Genomic DNA, 22231 nt, shown 5'->3' on the forward strand with positions numbered 1-22231 from the left:
AACTGACTCATATTCCTTTGTTTGTCACCTGAGAGACTTGTGGCTGATAAGATAGCTATCAGCATGACAAAGGTTGTCAGGTTGAGAAGCAAATTGTTAGAGATTGGTGATGTTTGAGAATCGAGGTTTGACTGTAGTTCCCCACCATAAAGTTCATGGATGTTCCTCAGAGCATTATGCCCCACTCCGAGTCCCAAGAACCACACAGAAAGAGGAAGGAAGCAAGAGTGAGTGTTGATTTTAGAAATCAGAGCCAGTCCCCACATTTTTAAATGGCTTGTAATTTCTCACTTCTCTCACTTTTGAGAAACTACCTCTTTGTTAAGAACCCAAGGTGCCCAGCCAGCCTTGTGTCCTTAAGCCACCTGTGTTCCAGAAGAGACTCAACACGCAGCAGAGTTTGGCTGTCACAGGGTATGTCCAGAATGATGGAAATAAGAATGAGTCTTGGAGTGGGGGAGGTGCAGGTCATTGGAAATTTCCTGTATTAACTGTGCCACCAAATTCCAGACTCCAAATCTCAGGGTCACTCTAGGTCACTCCTCTGTCACCCTGACCTCAGGTACCAATAGTTGAACCACACAATCTCCAACATTCAGTGAGCCCTTTTTGGAACTCCATGAAACACTGTCCAGTTTCACTTTGTGCCTCTGAAAAGGCTTTTAAGTTCATCTTTATTCCCTATTCCCCAAATTAGCTTGCCTAATACTTGCATTTTTCCAAAAATGTAAGTTTTATGGGGCTTACAACACAATGGTCACCTCCTTTTCTTTAAAGCATTCAGTTCCTCCCAGTTGCCTACAGAAAAGACCCCACATTCCTCATACTGGCAGTTTTGTCTGGCCAAGACCCTGTCTTACTCCAATTATTTTTATTCTTATAAGAACCATCTGCTCCAGTCAAAAGGAATGGCTTGCTCTCAGGCTTGCCACACGCCAGCTCACTCACCACATTGGCTCCTGTGGTTTTCTGCTCTTGGCCTTTTGCACTGCTGTCCTGACCCTGCCTTTGCCTAACCAGTGTTCACTGGGGCAAAGTCTATCCCTTCTCCAGGACTTCCCAGACCACTTACCCACCATTCGAAAACAGTCAATAGTTATTTCTGCTCATGTTCCAGGCACTATAGTAGGTGCTGGGGACTGGAGATACAGCAGTGACAAAAATGAGACAAAACTTTGTGTTTCATATAGGAGACAAGTAAATGAGATAAATAAGTAAATTACATAGTATGTAAATATATGGTGAAAATGTGTTAGGGATAATCCAGCAGGGAAGGGGGCATAGGGAATTGGGGGGAAACTACAGCACTGGGGGTGCTCACCCACAACCCTTTGGTACTGAAAGTTCTTGTGCACATTGAAGGCCTTCTACTGCAAGAAATTTGATTCTCTATTTAAAGGTGTTCTCTGACCACAGATGCCTACTCTGTCTACACACAGGGCAGTCTAGAGTATCAGGAATGAATACTTCTGTAGCATCCCTCAACCAATGTCTAACGGGAATTGGTGGATGAATACCCCTCACGAGGAACTACCTGAGGTATGTTCTGTATAGTGTCCTAGGGCTCCCAAGGAGATATCAGCTTCAGGTCACAGGAGTAATCTGCTCATGTATGCACCCTATATTGTCTTCCTTTCCTTCTCAGTCTCATTTCCCCATTTCTTTACAGCTGTTCCAGGGGATCAGCTCCCAAATAAATGACTTGCTCTACAATGCTTTTATCTGGATCTGCTCACAAGCCAGTATAAGACAGAGTGAGGTGGTCACAGAATGTTTCACTGAGTAAAGGCTTGAAGAGGTAAAGGAGCAAGCCCTTCTTGGGGCAGAGGAGTCAAGTCAAAGAAAACAGCAGAGCAAAGGTCTTGAATCAGTAGTGCTCCTGGCTTGTTCAAGGAACACTGACAAGACCAGGTGAGGTCAGAGAGAGGGAGGGGCCAGCTCATACTGGACCTCGTAGATCATCATAAGAATGTTATGTTTTAATCAGAGTGAGATGAGAAGCCATTGGAAGGGACTGGAAGAGGGACATGATCTGACTGATATCTTAATATGTTTTTAATATATTTTTATAGATTTCAGAGAGGAAGGAAGAGGGAAAGAGAGATAGAAACATCAATGATGAGAGAGAATCATTGGTCAGCTGCCTCCTGCACACCCCCAACTGGGGATAGATCCCACAACCCTGGCATGTGCCCTTGACGGGAATCAAACCTGGGACCTTTCAGTCCACAGGCTGACACTCTATCCACTGAGCCAAACCAGCTAGGGCTGACTGATATTTTAAAAAGAATCACTCTGGCATAAAAGCAGATCCAATTCTCAACCGAGTGAATGTAGTAGACAAAAGAGAGAAGAGGGCCACAGACCGAGCCCTGATCTACTTGAGTGTTTAGAAATAAGAACCAATTAGCAAAGGAGCCTGAGAAGGAGGGGTTGGATCTGTTGCAGGGAAACCAAGTGAATATGGAGTCGTGGAAGACAGAGAAGAAAGTTGTTCTTTCCAATGCTGTTAACAGGTCAGAAAGTGAGTGCCTCATTCTGCTAATGCCAGGCAATTGTTTGCTGCATAACTAATTAGCATAGCTAATCATGAACTGCCTTCTGTCACCATCATTTCTAGCATCGCCTTGAAATATATCTTTGATTGTTATTTGGCTTTTTATGTGTTTATATGTCATTTTCTTGACCAGATTATAAACTCTTCTAGGGGAGGACTATGACATAAATTTCCTTGATTCCCACACAGAATTCAGCAGAGGGCATTCATATAATAGACACTTGACAAACATTTAATCTTTTAATTTGCGTATTCCACTGAAATATCACATTCTTCATGAAATATAGCCTAGTTAATCTGTCTGGAAGTGATCTGTCCCTTCTGTGAACTCTACTTTGAGAACTTACTTTCTGCATTAACAGTTATTGTTTTGCATTTTCCATTGCCACCTCTAATTAGAGATTCATAATCTTTTGAGGGCAACGGATGAGTTTCACATGTTTTAATATGCTCTAAATGCCAAACAATGAATTAATTAGTTGACTCATATAATCTTGAAACTTTTCTGTATCTAAAGTGCCTTAAATAATGCTTATTAATAAATACCTGTTTCCCCAATATGTGCTTCCTTTCTGACCCAGAATTTATTCTTTGGAGCCCGAGATTTCTGGCCCTGCACAGCTACGTTGCTCTAAGGCTGAGGAAAGCTGCCATTCCATTAGAGAGGTTTATGGCATCATTAAAATAATCACAGCCACTGAAATTTGTTGTTTATTTTCACAAATAAAACTAAATTAAAATAATGGTTTATGCCTCTCAGTTTCAAGAAGGAAGTGATAAGCACAAGGTCATGTGGCCCAGGCTACAGGCATGACCATCCTGAATATTAAAATAGATCTGTATATGACATTTCACTTTTCCAACTCTGGGCATTCCAATGCCTGCATGAACTGGAAAATGCACTCATTTATCTCCTCATTTGGTCCAGCAGGTTTTGATCTGCCAGAGAGAGAGAGAGAAAGAGAGAAAGAGAGAGAGAGAGAGAGAGAGAGAGAGAGATTATAAAAATTAGAGAAAACTGAAGTTGATCTAAAATTGAACATATGAGGTCCTTATAAATGGAACAACACAGATGAGAGTTTTCATCATAAAACTGCAATACAAGGATAAAAAGGACGAAAGAGATCTCTCCGTTTTTGAGCTGAGGCTTTCTAAACAAGCCAAGGTAAGAGATTCCTACTCGCAAATAGAAGTTTCACATGCTAGAATATTGTTGTATCACTTTCATACCCAACTAAATGTGAATCCAATTTGACAGCAAACTTCTTGTCTTCCAAGATGACTAAACAGAAATGTCCTCTCAGGGGAGATGGGAAAGTGAAACACAATGGTTTGGTGTCAGCACTTAATAATGAGGTTAGTTAGAAATGATACATTGTGATCGGCAGCACCATTACTTGTGTGATTTTTATTTTTAAATTTAACATTTTACAACTATAATCTCCAGCACATAAGAACTGCATTGAGTTCTAACCTGCCGTATGACCATGGGATTCTTCAATGTGATATGACCTTACTAGCCATGAAAATGAGTAGTTTTAAAGGACTGGAGACTATACACTTAATATTTAAATCAAACTTCCAGCAAAAGCTGCCTAGAAAAAAAAGCAGAGCTCAAGTAGGAATTTTGGTCACTATAGTAATGAAAAATCTGAGAAATTGAAGCAATTCTTGCCAACTATAATTGAGATATGGGGAACAACAAATGACTCAGAAGAAATACACTTGGAGAGAGGTGTTAGCTAATGCTCTGGTGGTAACTGTATTGCTTTTGTCTTCATGTCATCAGTCTGGCTTTGATCTCTGCACTCATGACGTCTGTGAGGTCCTGTGACTGAGGGGTTTGACCGCAGGAAGTGCTGGACACTACAGGGGAAGAGGCTGGACTCAGTAGAATGTAGAAGTGGAGACAGGGACTTAATTGGATTTTTTCCTGGTTTGTTTTAGACTCTAGAAAGATTTCTAGTATTCTGTCAATCACATGAGAAAGATAATACACAGGAGATTACTTTACCTACAAAGTTTCTTCTAAGCAACCGAATGGGTATCTTTATACTAAAAATGCAGTGTGCACCTCTCTGTGATCACAATAAGAAGGGAATTAATTAGAAAGTTTTGGAGAGTAACCAAGGTAAAGAGTGAGAAGAAAAGTTTTTATCCTTATACATAAAATGTCATCAGAGAAATGCAAATTAAAACAACAACAAAATAGCAATATACCTACAAATGCCCCAAATCCAGAACACGGGCAACCCCAAATGCTGACAAGGATGTGGAGTAACAAGAACTTCCATTCATGGCTGGTAGGAATGCAAAATGATACACCCATTTTGGAAAGCAGTTTCACAGCTTCTTACAAAACTAAACATACTCTTGCCCAGCAGCATGGCTCAGTGGTTGAGCGCCAACCTTTGAACTGGGAGGTTGTGGTTCGATTCCCAGTGGGAGCATGCAGGAGGCAGCTTGTCAATGATTCTCTCTCATCATTAATGTTTCTCTCCCTCCCTCTCCCTTCCTCTCTGAAGTCAATAAAAATATATTTCAAAAACAACATACTCTTACCATGTGATCCAGCAAATGTGCTCCTGGGTTTTTACCCAAATGAAATGAGCTTATGTCCGCAAAAACCTGCATGTGGCTGTTTATAGCAGCTTTATTCATAATTGCCAAAACTGAGAAGCAACCCTGCTGTCCTTCAGTAGGTAAATAGATAAATAAATCGTGGTACATCCAGACAATGGAGTATTTTCAGCACTAAAAGGAAATGAGCTATCAATCCATGAAAAAACACAGACTATCTTATATGCATAATGCTAAGTGAAAGAAGCCTATCTGAGAAGGCTATGATTCCAACTATATGACAATCTAGAAAAGGCAAACTATGGTGACAGTAAAAAGAGCAGAGGTTGCCAGGGGTTGGTAGGGAGGGAGGAATGAACAGGTGCAGCACAAAGGATTTTTAAGGTGTGAAACTACCATGACAATGGATAAATGTTATGATATATTTGTCAAAACCCATAGAAGGAACACTACCAAGAGTGAACCTATGGACTTTTGGTGATAATGATGTGTCAATTTAGGCTTTAGCAGTTGTAACAAACTTAAACACTGGTGGGGATGTTGATAATGGGGGAGGCTATGCATGTGTGGGGACAAGGAGTATGTGGGAAATCTCTGTACCTTGCCCCTCAACTTTATTGTGAACCTAAAAGTACTTAAAAAAATAGTCCTAAAGGAGTAACTGGGTGATAGAAAAAAAAAAACGAGATGGAAAAATTGCATGGTCGTCTATTAAACAAAAATGAATGACTATTATTTCTGACAACAGTAGAAGCCTTTTAGTGAAGCTGACAGCTAGAGAAGACAATCCTGAAAGGAGTTTTTCTGTGACACTTTAAAATTCGTGACAGAAGATATTTGATCACCCATGTTTTTCTCTATTTGTTAAGCAGGCAAAGTTTTAATAAATAGCTTTGAAAAGCTGGATTTATCTATCTATGTATCTGCCTACAACTGAAAGCTGGGCGTATTTTAATAATTACTAGATGTAATATTTCTGTCTTGATTCTTTTATCTTGTATTTCAGTGAACTTTCATAACTGTAATTCTGTCCTTTGTTCAGGGGAGTAGCAGAATTTCATTACATATCATTGTCTGAATTTCTCTTATGGAGAAGTGGGACTCTGAGAGCTGGGCTGGGAGGGGAGATTCAGACAGAACTGAGAGTAATTCAGAGAGTGCATCCACAGAGCAAAACTGAAATCCAGAGCCGAGCCAGCAGTCCAGCTGCTGCACAGCCACGGGCAGTACCTGCTGGGAGCACAGTTCACACAGTAGGGCGGCCAGGGGAGGGACTCTGACATAGAACCCAGCGTTGAGGTTCAGTACAGACCAGGAAACTCCCAACCAGAAGCCTTAGAAGCGGGGGCAGGAAATGAAAGACGAGAGATTCCCCGAATGTGTGCTGAAGCGACAGGCCCCTTATATAGGAGAGCAATGGGCTTGCTCTGGTGAGAAGGGTGCCATTTGAAACACAGAAAACTCCAAAGGGATTCACTGGAACACTACTCGGCCATAAGAAAAGGTGAAACACTGCCATTTGTGACAACATGGATGGATCTTGAGAATACCATGCTAAGTGAAAAAAGTCAGAAAAAGTCAGCCATATGATTTCATTCATATGTGAGACATAAAACTGAAAGCAACAAATGAACAAATAAGAAAAACAAGCAAACAAAAACTCATGGGGGAGTAGTAAATGGTAAAGGGGACCAAATATAGAGTGTCTGAAGAAGATTTGACTTTGGGTTGTGGGCACACAATGCAATCTACAAATGATGTATCATATGATTGCACACTTGAAACCTATATTTTTATTAACTAATGTCACCCCAATAAATGTAATTTTAAAAAAAAGAAAATACCATTTTTGACTTACGGTTGGTTGAATTTACAGATGTAAAACCCACAAATATGGAGGGCCAACTGTATGTTTATAGAAAAAAATTCACAGGTAAGTGGGTTGTGACCATCTTTGCATTATATGCAGATTTTCATGGTATTACAATACTTGATCACTGGTTCCATTATTAAAATGCATTTACATCCCCCATCCCCGCCCCCGTCTCCTTTTAGAGGTGGTAGATCTACACTGTGCTGTTGGGCTCAGTGAACCCCCTCACTGTGCTCTGGCACTGGTGAGCCACCCTCAAGCCCTTCAACCCCGGCTGATATGATAGTTTAAGCTACAGCAACTCCACTCGAGTCAGGGCAGGAGCAGGAAGCTGAATGTCCCAGGCCTTGTGATCGATCCCATTCTCTCTTCTGCTCCTTTGAGAAAGGGATTTGTCTCCCCTAATTCCCTCTCCTTCATGTTCCCCCATTCCCAGGCTTGCTTCACACATTCTGGACACTGAGAGAGAAGGTTGGTAGGATGTCAATACAGCATACTATTTGTCACATGTGTCACTCAGAATGGTTGCTAGACATCGTCCCTGACACTGAAGCACCCAACTGCTAACCTAGACTTGCATGAGAACACTGGTGAGCACCATTTTCCATTAGGGGGCTTCGCATTCAGTGAGAACATTAATATGGCTCTCCTCAAGTTGATGGTCTCTCAATAAATAAAAGAAAATATTTTTCCATTTAAATTCATATTTGTTATTTATAGTTAAAAATGAACCATGTAAACATATTCTTCAGAGGAAAGAGGTTTCATAATGATATATTATCTATGATTCCAATTTCACAAAATATTTGGGTATGCGTGTATTTGTCTAAACAATAAACCAGAACATTTACAATACTTATTTCTGAGTGGTAGAGATTTCTGAGTGATTACTTTCTTCTATGTATTTTTCTAATAAAAATTATTGACAAACTGTTGTCTTATACTGTATCTAAATTTTAACAAAAAATTTCTATTGAGCTCTTGCCAGTACAAAGTCACAGATTATTTTTGCCTTTTTTTATCAGAAAATAAAAATGTCAAATAGATCTAACTTGAGAAAATCCAAAATAACTACATATAATTTTATATCGTATATAATAAAAGCCTAATATGCTAAGTGCCTGGTCGTCCAGTTGTCCGCTCAACCAATAAAAGCATAATATGCTAATGATATGCTAAGGCCACTCAACCACTCGCTATGACGTGCACTGACCACCAGAGGGTAGATGCTCTAACCAGTAGGTTAGCTTGCTGCTGGGGTATGGCTGATCAGGACTGAGTGAGAGGGGCCAGACATGCCCTCCCACGGTCTCTCTCCAGCTAGCCAACCTCCTGCATCCCTCCCTAGCCCTGATTGTGCACCGGTGGGGTCCCTTGGCCTGGCCTGTGCCCTCTCGCAATCCGGGACCCCTCGGGGGATGTTGGAGAGCTGGTTTCGGCCTGATCCCGCTCAACGCAGGAGCTGCCCTGTGGTGGTCAGTGTGTTCCCACAGGGGAGCACTGCTCAGCCAGAAGCTCACGGCTGGCGAGTGCAGTGGCAGTGGCCTCTCCCACCTCTGTGGCAGTCGGACATCCCCCAGGGGCTCCCGTACTATGAGAGGATGCAGGCTGGGCTGAGGGACAATCCCCCCCCCCAAGTGCACAAATTTTGTACACCAGGCCTCTAGTAAATAAATAAAAATCTATCAAATGTGCATCCAAACATATATACTTATTCATAGAATACACTAGGAAGGGTGAAAAGAAGCTGGTAATGGTGTTTGTCTCTGGAGAAGGAAATTGGGCAGCTATAAGACCCTATCACCTCCTTGAAATATTTGGTACTTCAGTGCTACGTGAATTTTAGAAATTAAAAAAAAAAAAATAAAAGAAAGAAAAATCCGACATGTATTTAAATTCCAATTCCTCTTTTTTTTTTTTTTCCTATCAGCTTTTGGTCCTTTCCTTACACATAAAACCCCTTTCCATTGTTAGATTGATATGATTTTTGTTTATTTTGACTTACTGCCAAAAATGTAGTCTCTCTTATTGCCCTGTTTGGATAACAAATAACTAGAACCTGTTTTCCCACTAAATGTTTCAACACTAACTGTTGTGGAAAACTTCTGCCTTCTTTGCAAAACGTCTCACAATGCTGCTATTAAAGATGTAACTGCTGAGCTTGGCCCTGCTTTCAGTTAGGTGAAGGTTTGTTTATAGAAAACCTTGAATTAAGATTAGGGTTTGTCACAGAACAGTTATCAGTCAAACATTGGGTCTAGACATTTATTTGTCCAATGATCCCTTCATGCAGGTTTACTCAGATAAGCTCCGTGCTTTTCTCAGTTTTCAGCTTCCTTCTTCTCATTCTCACCTGCATAAATGGAGTTGTTTCTTCTGGGAGTGAAAAGACATGGGGGCAACACAATGGAGGGGGACAGTCTTCTCAACAACAGAAAGGACATGCACAGAGAAAAGGCACAGATCAGATGACTTCCAACGTCTCTCCCAGCCTAACCTACGCACGGAAACTATTTGCTTATGTTGTCTTGGGTTGAGCTAAGCATGGTTTGCAGATTATCCCCATGGTTACATGACAACTGTATGTGTTAATTTATACATGTTGACACTAACTGATGACAGGTGGCTGATGTGCAGAGGCCATGGTATTTACACAGTTAGGAGGGAAGTGAGGACATGAAGGAACTAATGAACATTTTAAAGTTGGTCAAGTTCATGATCTGGTGGCATCAATTAACTACCTCAGCACTCGTATAAATGTTTGTAACACTCATGTGAGTTCCTGAGCACTTATTTACTTAATCAAAGGTTAAGAGCATTAAGAAGTGGGGAGCGGGGAGTGGATATGAGGTGAGAACTCTGAGAAACCTTAAAATAATTGCTATTACAACATTAGTGGATGGGAGCAAATAGACTACTAGACTGAAATTAATTCTGCAATGAGGAAGACAGAGTATTGGGAGAAAGCCAAGCAGAGAGAAGTGTCAGATATGATGAATCAACAAGTTATAGACAATCTTAATAGAATAGCAAAGGAAACATGAGTTAGAATTCTGAGAACTATAATTCAAAGCACTGAGAGCAAAAGTTAAACATGCTAAATAAATAAACTACATGTTATCATAATGGTAACATTTTATTTTACATGGTCCGAAACACCAATTCTGAGGATTGCTTATGAGTTACATAGAAAGCAAAAAAATAAGAAAAACAACAAAAACAAAAATTAGAGAGCATCTATAAGAGTACAGCCCAGCAATGGCATTCATATCTATGGGGCCAGTTTAACTTACCTGTGTAGTAGGTGGTTTAAAACTGAAAACATTTTTATACTTAATAAACTTCTTATTCAATTTGATTAAAAATAGATTATGAATCAAAAGGAATATTTTTCTTATATATTTAGTCTTTTTTAATACTGATCATTGATTCATAACAGAGATAAATTTTTGGTAAAATGTGCTTACTTTGAAACAAACATGTCTTAGTCACATATGCTTTTATATATATTAAATATTTTATATTCAAGTTAAAAGAGAAAGAAATAAAGGGAAAATACAGACAATTCTTTATGTTTTTGTTGTTATGATAGCAGATAATGAAGAGGAAAAAGACCCAATAGGAAGGGTAAAGTCCGTTAGGCAGGAGGGCAAGGACTCTGCAGGAATGAAATCCTTGAGTAAGCCCGAGGGGATAGAGGTTATCCTTAATGCGGAGCAGGAACCATTAGCCAAGTGATACGGGTAGAGATTCAGGTAGGTTGGTAGATTTGGTGCTGAGGGTATGTGCATTTTCTGATTGTGTTTATTTTCTCAATGAAATGATGGGAAAGGACGTTAGCTGAGAGTGAGGAGATAAGAGAGAGTGAGGTATGAGGAGAAAGAAGAAGATGTGAAAGGAGCCTTTCAGAGACGTACCAGAGGCCTCACTTGAAGGAAATAGCCATGGATTTTAAGAGATTGGTTCAAACGTATGGGTAATAGTGTGAAGTAGGCAGAAAAAATGACCTTCACGAAGTGTTTTTCAGACATGTAAATGCAAAGAGAAAGACAAGAGGGAACTGAGTCCATCTGCCAGGAGTAATTATAACGAAGGACGCATGCAAACTAAACCAAGTGTGAGCTTGATCGACAGTGAAAAGGAAGGTGGTGGTCAGATCAATAGCTTGGAGGTCCTGGTGGCATCAAAACATTTTCAGAGACAGTGTTCCAGTGGGAGTGGGCTGTGAGCAAGGATGTGAGGGCTGGAAAACAGTAAGCCTGAAATTCGGAAGATGAAGTTATTGGTAATGGCAGTTCGAGGGTATGTCCCCAGAGTGAGATAGGTTTGAGGAAAGATGACTGGACATGAGCAAGGCAAGGAACTGACTGAGAGGCTTGGAGGCTTGGTGGACCACTTGCCTGAATATTAAAATTAACTAAAATTTATGTCTGAATTATGCGGGGGGGGGGAGAAGAGGGGAGGAGAGGAGAGGAGAGGAGAGGGGAGGGGAGGGGAGGAGAAGGGAGGGGAGGGGAGGGGAGGGGAGGGGAGGGGAGGGGAGGGGAGGGGAGGAGAGGAGAGGAGAGGGGAGGAGAGGAGAGGAGAGGAGAGGAGAGGAGAGGAGAGGAGAGGAGGGAGCAGTGGGCTAGGTTCTGAATTTTTCAAAGAATAGAAGTGACTGGTGGGACTGCAACATAGGGAGGGTAGATAGTGGTTGAGTCTGATGCCATGTACATTTAAAATTAATATTTTTAAGAGATATATAAATGAAAACATTGTTGATAAGCATTAATATCTGCCAGATTAGAGGTTACATCACTTGCAGCTAGTTTATATTAAATAAAAAACAAAACACCAAAAATTATTTGATATACTTAGCAATGGAACTAGAAAGCAAATTTTTATCATGACTTTGAATGTTATTCCTACTCTTATGGAATCAATAAGAAATTTCCAGCCTTAGCCAGTTTGGCTCAATGGATAGAGCGTCAGCCTGCAGACCCAAAGGGTCCGGGTTTGATTCCGGTCAAGGGCAAGCAGATACAGAGGTTGCAGGCTCCTCCCCAGCCAGGCCCTGGTCAGGGGCATGCAAGAGGCAGCCAATTGATATGTTTCTCTCACATCCATATTTCTCTGTCTTTCCCCCTCTCTTCCACTCTCTCTAAAAATCAATAGAAAAATATCTTTGGGTGAGGATTAAAAAAACGAAAGAAAAAAAGAAAGAAATTTCTAGATTCAGGTGTCCCTCTGCTGACACAAGAAGTGAGTCTGATACCCTCTGCCAACCCAAACCTGGGGACCCAGGGGAAAAGGCCCCTCGCTGCGGCAGAAGCTACCACTGATAAACGTGGTGCTTTGATTTCCTGGAGCTGGTGATCCCATTTAGGATGGGCGGTGGGGTTCCAAGTTGCATTTACCTGTTTATTTCTCAAGGGCTGAACCACTTCCTTAATGCACAGCTCTAGGTCCTTGAGATAGTCCCTTTCCGTCTGCACCAGCTCCTCGATGATTTTGGAGCGCCTCGCCATCATTCTCCGCGTCTGATGCTCCTCCTCCTCCTCCTGAGTCAGGGCCTCCGCCGCACACCCGGCCTGGGGAGTCATCTTTTCTGTTCAGTGGAAACAGGCACATGTGAGGCATCCTGCGGACGTTTCTTGCTCCCTCACTACGCACAGGCCACTGCAGGGATATCCTTAGCAAGGAAAAAAGCTTAGGGTGTCATCACGGTGTGTTCCTAGAAAGGGATGATGTGTGCTGGTTCCCCCTAAAGTCAGAATCCTAGGAAAATGTGAGCATGAAGGGATGTGAGAATGGACTACTTTTGACAAAGTAGTTAAATGATATTCAACTGCCATGGTTTGTCTTTAAAATAATCTCATTGCTACCATCTATGGTATAAACCGGTCTTCAGGCTAGAGCCAAAATGTATAAAAACACAGTTCAAAGCTGCTTCTGGACACATCTGCTTTATTTAATATTTATTTTTAATTATTGTTGGCATGTAATATTGTATTAGTTTCAGGTGTACTGATAACACAGTGATTAGATGTAAGTATACCTTGCAAAGTGATTGTCACAATAAGTCACGTAAGAAATTTACAATACAGTTATTACGATATTATTAACTATAGTAGAGGCCGGATGCATGAAATTTGTGCAAGGGTCGGCCTTCGCAGCCCTGGCTGCCGGTGCCCTTGTGGCCCCAGCTGCCTCGCAGCCTCACCCCCCTGCCCACACCTGCCTTGGCCTGGCGCTGCCCGCATCCGCAGCCACACATCCCCCGGTTTCCCCGATTGATCGCCCTGCAGAGGGTGGCCTGGGCCTCCCTCTTTGGGGCAATCGCGGAGTTCCCCCCCCCCCCGGATTGATCACCCCATTGGCAGGTGGCCTGGGCCTCCCTCTTTGGGGCAATCACGGAGTTCCCGCCCCCCCCCCCCCCCCGGATTGATCACCCCATTGGCAGGTGGCCTGGGCCTCCCTCTTTGGGGAGATCTTGGGGCAATGGTGGGCCCCCCAACCAATCGCATTGCACCCGCCTTTGCTGGCCTGGCACCAGTGTGTGTCATAGCGTGGTCGTCCAGAAGGTCGTCCGAACATTCCTTCTGCTGTTGGGTTGTTCAGTCGATTTGCATATTATGCTTTTATTATTAAAAAAAATTCCCTACCTTGTACATTACATCTGTGGCTTATTGTATAATGGCAGTTTGTACCTCTTAAGCCCCTTCACCTTTTGCCGTCTCCAAACCCCTCCCATTTCTAACCTGCTAAACCATCAGTTTTTTCTCGGTATCTGAGTTTGTTTTTTTTTTTAGATTCCATGTATAAGTGAAATTATACAGTATTTGTCTTTCTCTGCCTGATTTATTTCACTTAGCATAATACCTTCTAAGTCCATCCATATTGACACAAATGGCAATATTTCATTCTTTTTTATGGCTGAGTAATAGTTTGTTATATATAGTATCATTTTTATCCATTCATCTGTCAATTGACAGCTTGATTGTTTCCATAGCTTGGCTATTGTAAATAATGCTGCAATATATCTAGGAATGCTATATCTTTTCAAATTAGTGTTTTTTATTTCTTTGAATAAATTCCCAGAAGTAGGATTGCTGGATCATATGGGAGTTCTATTTTTAATTTTTTGAGGAACCGAGGAACCTACATACTGTTTTTCATAGTGGTTGCACCAGTTTACAATCCCACAGTTTACAACAGTGCACCAAGGTTCTCTTTTCTCCACATCCTCACCAACATTCATTCTTTGGGGTTTTCTTGTTTTTGTTTTTTTATATAATAGCCATTCTGACAGGTGTAAAGTCATATCTCCTTGTGGTTTTAATTTGTATTTTCCTGATAATTAATGATGTTGAGCATCTTTTCACATATCTGTTGACCAGCTGTATGTCCTCTTTGGAGAAAAGTCTAGTCAGGTCCTCTGCCCATTATTTAAAGAGATTGTTTGAATTCTTTGATATTGAGTTGTATTTTGGATTTTAACCCATTATCAGATATATCATTTGCAAATATCTTCTGCCATTTAATAGGTTGTTTTGTCATTTTGTTGATAGTTTCTCTCATGGTACCAAAGCTTTTTAGTTGAATATAGTCTCATTTGTTTATTTTTGCTTTTGTTGACTTTGCCCTAAGAAACATATAAAAAAAAATTGGAAGACCAATATCAAAGAGTTTACTGCCTATGTTTTCTTCTAGAAACTTTATGGTTTTAGGTCTTATATTTCTTTAATCAATTTTGAGTTGTTTTTTTTGTTTGTTTGTTTGTTTTTGCTGTTGTTATTTGTATATGGTATAAGAAAATGGTCTGGTTTCTTTTCTTTTTTTTTTTTTTGCATGTATCTTGGACACATTTGCTTTTAAATCAAGAGAGAATTTTTAACTGCTAAGTGGAACACCTTCCACTTTTGTTTGTCACTATTATTAAAACTAATTGCTGTGAAATATGAATGGATAATATGTAAACTTTACTAAAATAGAAAGCAACTGCACATGAGTGGGATTTTTCTTTCAATTCACAATCAGAATCTATGAGAAATGAGAGAGTGGTGGATTAAATAAATATCAGCTAAGATTTTTTGTATGGCTTATCTTCAATATGATATTATCTCAAAATTCTTGAACTACAAAACAGAACATTTTAATTAAAAAATGACTGAAGAGCTATTGCGATAGATGGGCATCCTCACATATACCCAAGGTTTTATATGAACTACAATGTAAGAAAGCAAAATATTTTCAAGGGTGAGCTCCACACAGTAACATAAAATTTTGGAAGCCACAAACTAGATTACAAATGAAATCAGAGCAGGGATAGAGAGCAGGACAGTGTTGTGTGTGTGTGTGTGTGTGTGTGTGTGTGTGTGTGTTTGTGTGTGTGTGTAAATGAATTTGTTTCAAGCTCGAGGTCATCACAAACTTAATTTTTATCTTAGTCTCTGCAGTTGCAAAAGTAATTTCATTTCTTTTCAAGCTAATGCAATTTTAGTAACTGATATGTTAGACATCTTTGATGCTGACACCACTTCCTGAGAATGTAGAGCTTTGCAAAAGGCTTCATACAAACTCAGGATGGAAGAACAAAAGTGCACAGGTCACGATGTATGGAAAGAGAGAATATTGTCTTGGATGACTGCAGAAATGAAGCTGAGAAAACTGGAGAAAATTTATAGGAAAGGAGTTAACAGTTCCATGTACGCCTCTCTTTCTGGCCCACTAATTTCAGGTGTTCTGGCAGTAGCTCCATAATCAAGCATCTGTGGAGAACGGTGTGAAGGTAATTCCAGTGATCGTTGGCAGGTGCACTAGTTGATCTTTGGCCAATCCTGACTTTCAGATAAATGCACTTCTGGACCATTTCCTGGTAGCTATCTTTCCTTCATCGGGAAAGAAAATGGATTTGACAGATGCTATCTGAGTTTTACAAGACTTGGGCCATTCAGTGACAGAGGAATAATCCACCTGAGCTCTAGAAGGACAGAGAATCTATACAAAGAGAGAAAATGAATGCATGAGGAGTTCTGCAGCCTGTGTATCTTACTTTATGTTATGAGCATTTTTGGATGCTTGCTAATTTATAGCATTTTTATTGGAGAGTAGAAGCCTGCCTTTCAGCACCCCAAATTTGAAAGAAAAAGTTATAGTCAGGTGTCATTATTATTAATTATTTTGAATATAACAGAGGAAGGCAGGCCACTGGAGAGGGGACCTGCAGTGAGCAGGCTGTATACACCACATGACCTCCTCCGTGAGCCTCCTTTTGTCTGTTTCTTCTAAAAGGGTGAAGGTTGGCGATCACCTGGAGATCTGGTACTCATTAAGGCTTTACCTACCCTCTCCACCACTATGAAACCACGATGGGAGGGTCCCTATCCCATAATTTTATCCATCCCCACTGCAATCAAGGTCAGTGGAATTGACTCCTGGATACATCTGTCTCGAGTAAAGCTTTGGCCACCAGCCTAGGAGGACGATGAAGCTGTAACACCCTCAGCTGAATCACCGGATTCCTATTCGTGTGAGCCTCTAGAGGACCTGAAACTTCTCTTTCGAAGGGATTCTGGTGAGTCAATGAGTGCCAGATAAGTAATAATCTGGTATTTCTAGATAAACAGTGTTTTCACTTTTTAATAATTCTTATTCTGTTTTTTTATAAGTGTCATCTGAACCCTAGGCTGGTACCTGGAGACCACCTTCTCTGCCCTTGCTGGGACCCAAAAACACCATAAGATGCTCCTACTTATAGCTCCTTTTTGTATCCTTAATGTAACAACAATTTCAGCATACGGGCCCCCCAAATCCCTAACTACTAAGTATGTTATACGCAGCCCAATTCAGGGTCAAATAATCTCAATTAGATATATATCTCCCACTTCTTTTTCAGAGTAAAATGTGCTAAATCTTAGTCTATAGGACAACTTATGTTACCACTACTACCAACCAGACCAGAACCACTTCTCAAGCCTCTACAGATTTTTATTCACAGAGCAGGGCAAAGTCTGTGCCATGAATAACACTTCTTGCTGCAAACAGCTTAGCCAAAAGGAAGGCCTCTTAGTCTCTTGCCCCAGAAGTCTGGGCACCAATTAAAGATATAATGCCATCCTTATTAGCTAGCTCCCCTTCTCAGACCTTGGTTTATACTGTTTTGTTTTTTTTTTTTTTTTATTACTCATCTTTAATCACTGCCGGTTTAACCTTTGGTATGTTTCCTATCCTCCCATTTAGAAGCCCTAAAGTTACAACTGGTCCGCTGCACGGAACTGCAAATGGAGGCTGCTACATACATCTTTCATGGACCCTTAGACCAGCCACTTCCGATGGACCTGACAGCTGCCCCCAAACTACAGCCCCTTTGCCAGCAGGAAGCAGCCAGAAAGACCCAGTGTCCCCAGTCCCTAACGGCAGTTGGGGTTTCCTAATTGGAGGGGGGAATGAAATAGGAATTTTAGGGGGATATAAGCAGGTTTAGGGAATTTTTAGAATTGGGAATCCATGGAAAAAACACAGGGCTACAGATTGGGAGAAGTTACATTTCCTGTAAGACAAGAGAGCTGGGAGAAGGTGCATTTCCATAACAAAAGGGAGCCAGGCTCAGTTACCTTTTTATGAGACAAGGGAGAGGCAGCAGGTACATTTACATAAGACAAGGGAACTGGGAATAGCCAAAAGGTTTATATTTACAAAATAAAGGAGGAAGAAAGCCCAGAGGACAATGAGGAAGGAGGGCCTCAGGAGTTACTACAGTAACCAAATCAAAGGGAATATTTACCAATCAGAGCACAGGAACTGCAGCCTTTATAAACTCTGGAAACAGGAAGTCAGTGGGACTCTTTCCCACTCCCCACATGGGAGTCTGTGCTGTGAGATTCTTTCTCCTTCCCCAGGTGGGAGTCTGTACTTATTCTTCAATAAATTTCCATCTTTGCTATACCAAAAATAAAATAAAATAAAATAAAATAAAATAAAATAAAATAAAAGGGTGGAGGTTGGGAGACAGGGCAAAGGGGAAGTGATGTGTGTGGTTTTTTCTCTCCTGGGATATAAGAGGTAGCTCACAGAAAGAAAAAAAAAAAAAAAACTCACTAGTACAGATCTGACAAATCAGTGTGCATAGTATCCAATTCTTAGTTAATATTACCTTAATAATAAAAGGGACACTGTTGAAATATTGCTCTGATCCATGTTTGCTTTTCCAAGTTCTAAACCTGTTGTGCCTTATAAATATATATATATATATATTATTTGTGGGCCTAGCAGAGAAAAGTGAGTCCCCCCTGATCTTTGAAAGAAATATTCCCCAAATACATTATCAGGTTCTGAATATAGGACTTCTTTTAGTTCTGAATATAGGACTCAATTACTATTTCAATTTAATTCATTTCACAGATTTCCTTTTGCTACCCTTTAAAATGTACTACATCAGATTTTATCAATTTAAATTTGCTTAGATTTTCTAATACTGCTCAACAACTTGTTCAGATACAATTTGGGGGCAATGGTAGCGGAAATAAAGCATTGGTCATGCTATTCAACTTCAGAAACCTATCCCCAGAGATCTGAAAACCTTTTCACAGAATTTAGAGTTGAGCAAACAAAATATATTTGTTCTTTGGACTCAAGTTTATTGCAGGAACAAAGACTTGACTTGCATCATTTATGGTCATGTCTCTGAATACATTTTATGTTGATATCTCTTAAACCAACAAACACTCTGCAATGCATTATGGGCACAGGTTTTGTTTTTATAAGGTCCTCTCTACCTTTAAAAACTTTTATTTTTAGTTATACTATGTTTTCATTTATAAAACTACTAGTGTCCCAGTGCATGGATTCATGCACATTGAAAGGAAATTAATTAGAAGAAATATTTAATATCGCTATTCGTGTCTTGCTAATGAAAAGAAAATAGACCATTTCTGGCTGGGCTGGGCTGGGCTGTGGGCCTCATTTTGCACCATGGGATCTTTGGCAGCTTTGGCTGCAATTTGGTGAGGTGTCGCTCTGGGGTGGTGGCGGGGCCTGTGTCCCAGTTGGGGGAAGCTGAGTGTTGGTTTGTCAGCGCCAGGTCGATGGTGCCTTTTATTTTTAAATGGCCAGTGCATGTCATGGCAGCTCCTGTGTTGAGTGTCTGCCCCTTGGTGGTCAGTGCACGTCATAGCTACCGGTTGGATGGAAGGATACTTAGCCTTCTATATATAGATAGATAGATAGATAGATAGATAGATAGATTGGCAACACGTGAATATTACCATCCTGTATCACCCAAAGCAACAAAATGCTATAAATTTTTTTTTCGAGATAAAGCAACAGAGGAACTAAGCATTTGGAAAAGAAGAAAATATAGAGCTTTACAAACACTTTTCAGTAGTTAGCATAAACTAAAAGACTGTCAAAAACTAAAGTATAACTGAGGCCAAAAGTTCATGCAGGTTGCTTTAACCAAAATATGCCACTGAATGAAAGCAATGCCATGTAACTGACTCCCACTGTCCATCCTTTAGTTCTTTCACCCTCAAGCTTCCTTTTGCCAGGAGTGATGATGAATTTTCACTGTTCTAGCCACAAATTTCATTCGTAGCATATGTGGAAATTTCTGGCCAACCAAGTTTACACAGAAGGAGGTTGCTATGGCTTGCGGAAAGGATGATCAGGCCTAAGATCCGCTCTGCCACTCTTATCAGTGAGAATGAGGTGGACAAGTTAGTTATCCTCACAGAGTCCCCGTTTCCTCATCTGTAAAATAGGAATGAAAACCATTGCAGTGTTTTCATGGAAGACTGAACTGAATGAGCAGCATAGGGAAGCTCCTGAGAATCTCCAAAACAGAATAAATGTTAGTTATTTCCCTGGATGCAGAAATGATAGGGTTCCATTCTCGATTCTCTTGAACTTCTCCATCATCTGGGGCAAAGAAGTACCATTATAAGTTATCAACTGTCAATGCCCAGCTGGTGTTGCTCAGTGGTTGAACACGAACCTATGAACCAGGAAGTCATGGTTCGATTCCTGGTCAGGGCACATGTCTGGGTTGCTGGATCCCCAGTAGGGAGCATGCAGGAGGCAGCTGATCAGTGATTCTCTCTCATCATTGATGTTTCTATCTCTCTTTCCTTCTCCCTTCCTCTCTGAAATCAACAAAAATATATTTAAAAAAAAGAATGCATGACTCTTGGCGGACAGTTATATTCAGGTGAGAGAGGAAGAGGAGAAACAACAGGCAGCACTACTCTCTGGGGAAAGTCAGAGCAGAGCTGGGATTTGCAATGCTCAGCAGCTTTCCTGGGATTGGTATACGCATGTGAGAACCCTGGTCTTACAGAGATGAAAAAGCCTCCAAAGGTAAGGGAGTGGTTGAGGAGGACAATCTCCTTTGATAGCCCAGATTTTGCTTAAGACTTTGTGTATGCTCTTTCTGCTTTGTTGTTGTTGCTATTGCAGCTGCTGTCTTGGGTGAATTTTGCTTTATTTTTTTAAATTATAAAATAGTACATATTTGCTTAAATTATAAAATAATAGGTAGCCTGGCCAGTGTGACTCAATTTGTTGAGCATCATATCATATGGTAGGAGGTCACCAGATCAATTCCGTTCAAGGCACATGCCCAGGTCAAGGCATGATCCCCATAAGGGGTGTGTAGGAGGTAGCCAGTTGATGTTTCTATCGCTCCCTCTCCCTTCCTCTCTCTGAAATCAATAAAAACATATTAAAATTTTAAATATATATATTTACTTTATATATATATTTATATATATATATATGTCATATATATAAATATATATATTTTATATATATAAAACTGGGTTTAAGCTCCACCTCTAACACTTATTAGATCTGTGACCTTGGACAAGTTATTTAATTCTTTGTGCATCAACTTCACTTGTAAGGTAAGAATAACATTAGTAAAACTTTGTAAAGTGGTTGTGAAGATAATATGAGTTTATGTTTATTAAACATAACAGTGTTTGGCGGTATAGCAGATATTGTGTAAATGTTTTATTAGATGAAATCCCTATTTATTATTTGTAATATAATATTTACTGTGTTATTAGCTGTATTCTAGTTTAGTGTATAACCTTTCTAAAATATTCCCATGCACGTACAAACAAACATACAGCAGTTCATTTTATTTTATTTTTTTTAATAATAGGTTTGCTTACATATCCTTATAAACCTTGCTTTTTCAACTTTAACAGTATACAGTGGGTATCTTTTTTTTGTAAATATATTTATATGGTTGTCAGACACTGTTATTTACCTGCCCTATATCTATTCTCCCTTTTGTTTTTTACAAATTAAACCCTGAATACAGGGTGTCCCCAAAAATGTATACACACTTTGAATGATTATAAAGTCAGTGTTTATTAATATACAGTTCATTTTCAAAATTTAAAATAATCTACAGAAATGAATTTTAAAAAAATTTTTTTTAGGGGGGTCAATGCCTGTTTCAAACTGATGATCATTCTGGTCCAGGCACTGCTGATAACACAAAGCAGTGGAATTGCAAACATCAAGAATCATTTCAGCCCTAGCTGGTTTGGCTCAGAGGATAGAGTGTCCGACTGCAGACTGAAGGGTCCTGGGATCAATTCCAGTCGAGGGCACATGCCTGGGTTATGGGCTCGATTCCCAGTGTGGGGTGTGCAAGAGGCAACCAATCAATGATTCTCTCTCATCACTGAGTTTCTTCCTCTCTCTTCCTCTCTGAATTCAATAAAAATATATATTTTTTAAAAAGAATAATTTCATTCGGTATTTGTGCCCTCAATTCATCAACTGTTGCCAATTTTGTACTTTGTCTTTTATGTATCCCCATAAAAAAGTCTAGTGGCACTTAAGGATAAATTTTCTTTGTTCAAAGCTTAGTCTGGCTTCACCCATTATTTCAAATCAGTTAAACCTGAAAAGCAGTGAAAATTAAGTGAGTTATCAACTGTTAAAATGTGTATACATTTTTGGGGGACCCCTATAAATAAAAAGCTTAATTCTTAGGTTCTTTTTCTACTGATGGCCCACTTATGGCCAATGATTTGTAAACAGAAATCTCTGAGAGGTGTTTCCGGAAGTTTGTAAAAAAAAAAAAAAGATTGTGCTGGGATGTTCCATCCTCCATTGTCTACCTGCTCCCACCCCAACATGGCTCTTGCTTTCTTTTTCATGCCTGAAATGATGCTGTGACTTTGGGGACACAGTAGCCATGCTGGGACATGAAGTGGTAGCTG

At 40.2% G+C, this 22231-nt stretch overlaps 1 protein-coding gene across 1 annotated transcript in view; it reads right to left on the minus strand.

Annotated features, from left to right (window-relative positions):
- The window catches only part of ARHGEF38 (Rho guanine nucleotide exchange factor 38), a 148713-nt gene that overhangs the window by 86313 nt on the left and 40169 nt on the right, over nt 1-22231 (minus strand). Inside the window, exon 2 of the mRNA XM_079768954.1 lies at nt 12410-12600. Within this exon, the coding sequence (XP_079625080.1) occupies nt 12410-12600 (191 nt within the window). The remainder of the gene's footprint in view (nt 1-12409; nt 12601-22231) is intronic.

The sequence above is a fragment of the Cnephaeus nilssonii genome (assembly GCF_951640355.1).
Source record: "Cnephaeus nilssonii genome assembly, chromosome: 1".
NCBI lineage: Eukaryota > Metazoa > Chordata > Mammalia > Chiroptera > Vespertilionidae > Cnephaeus > Cnephaeus nilssonii.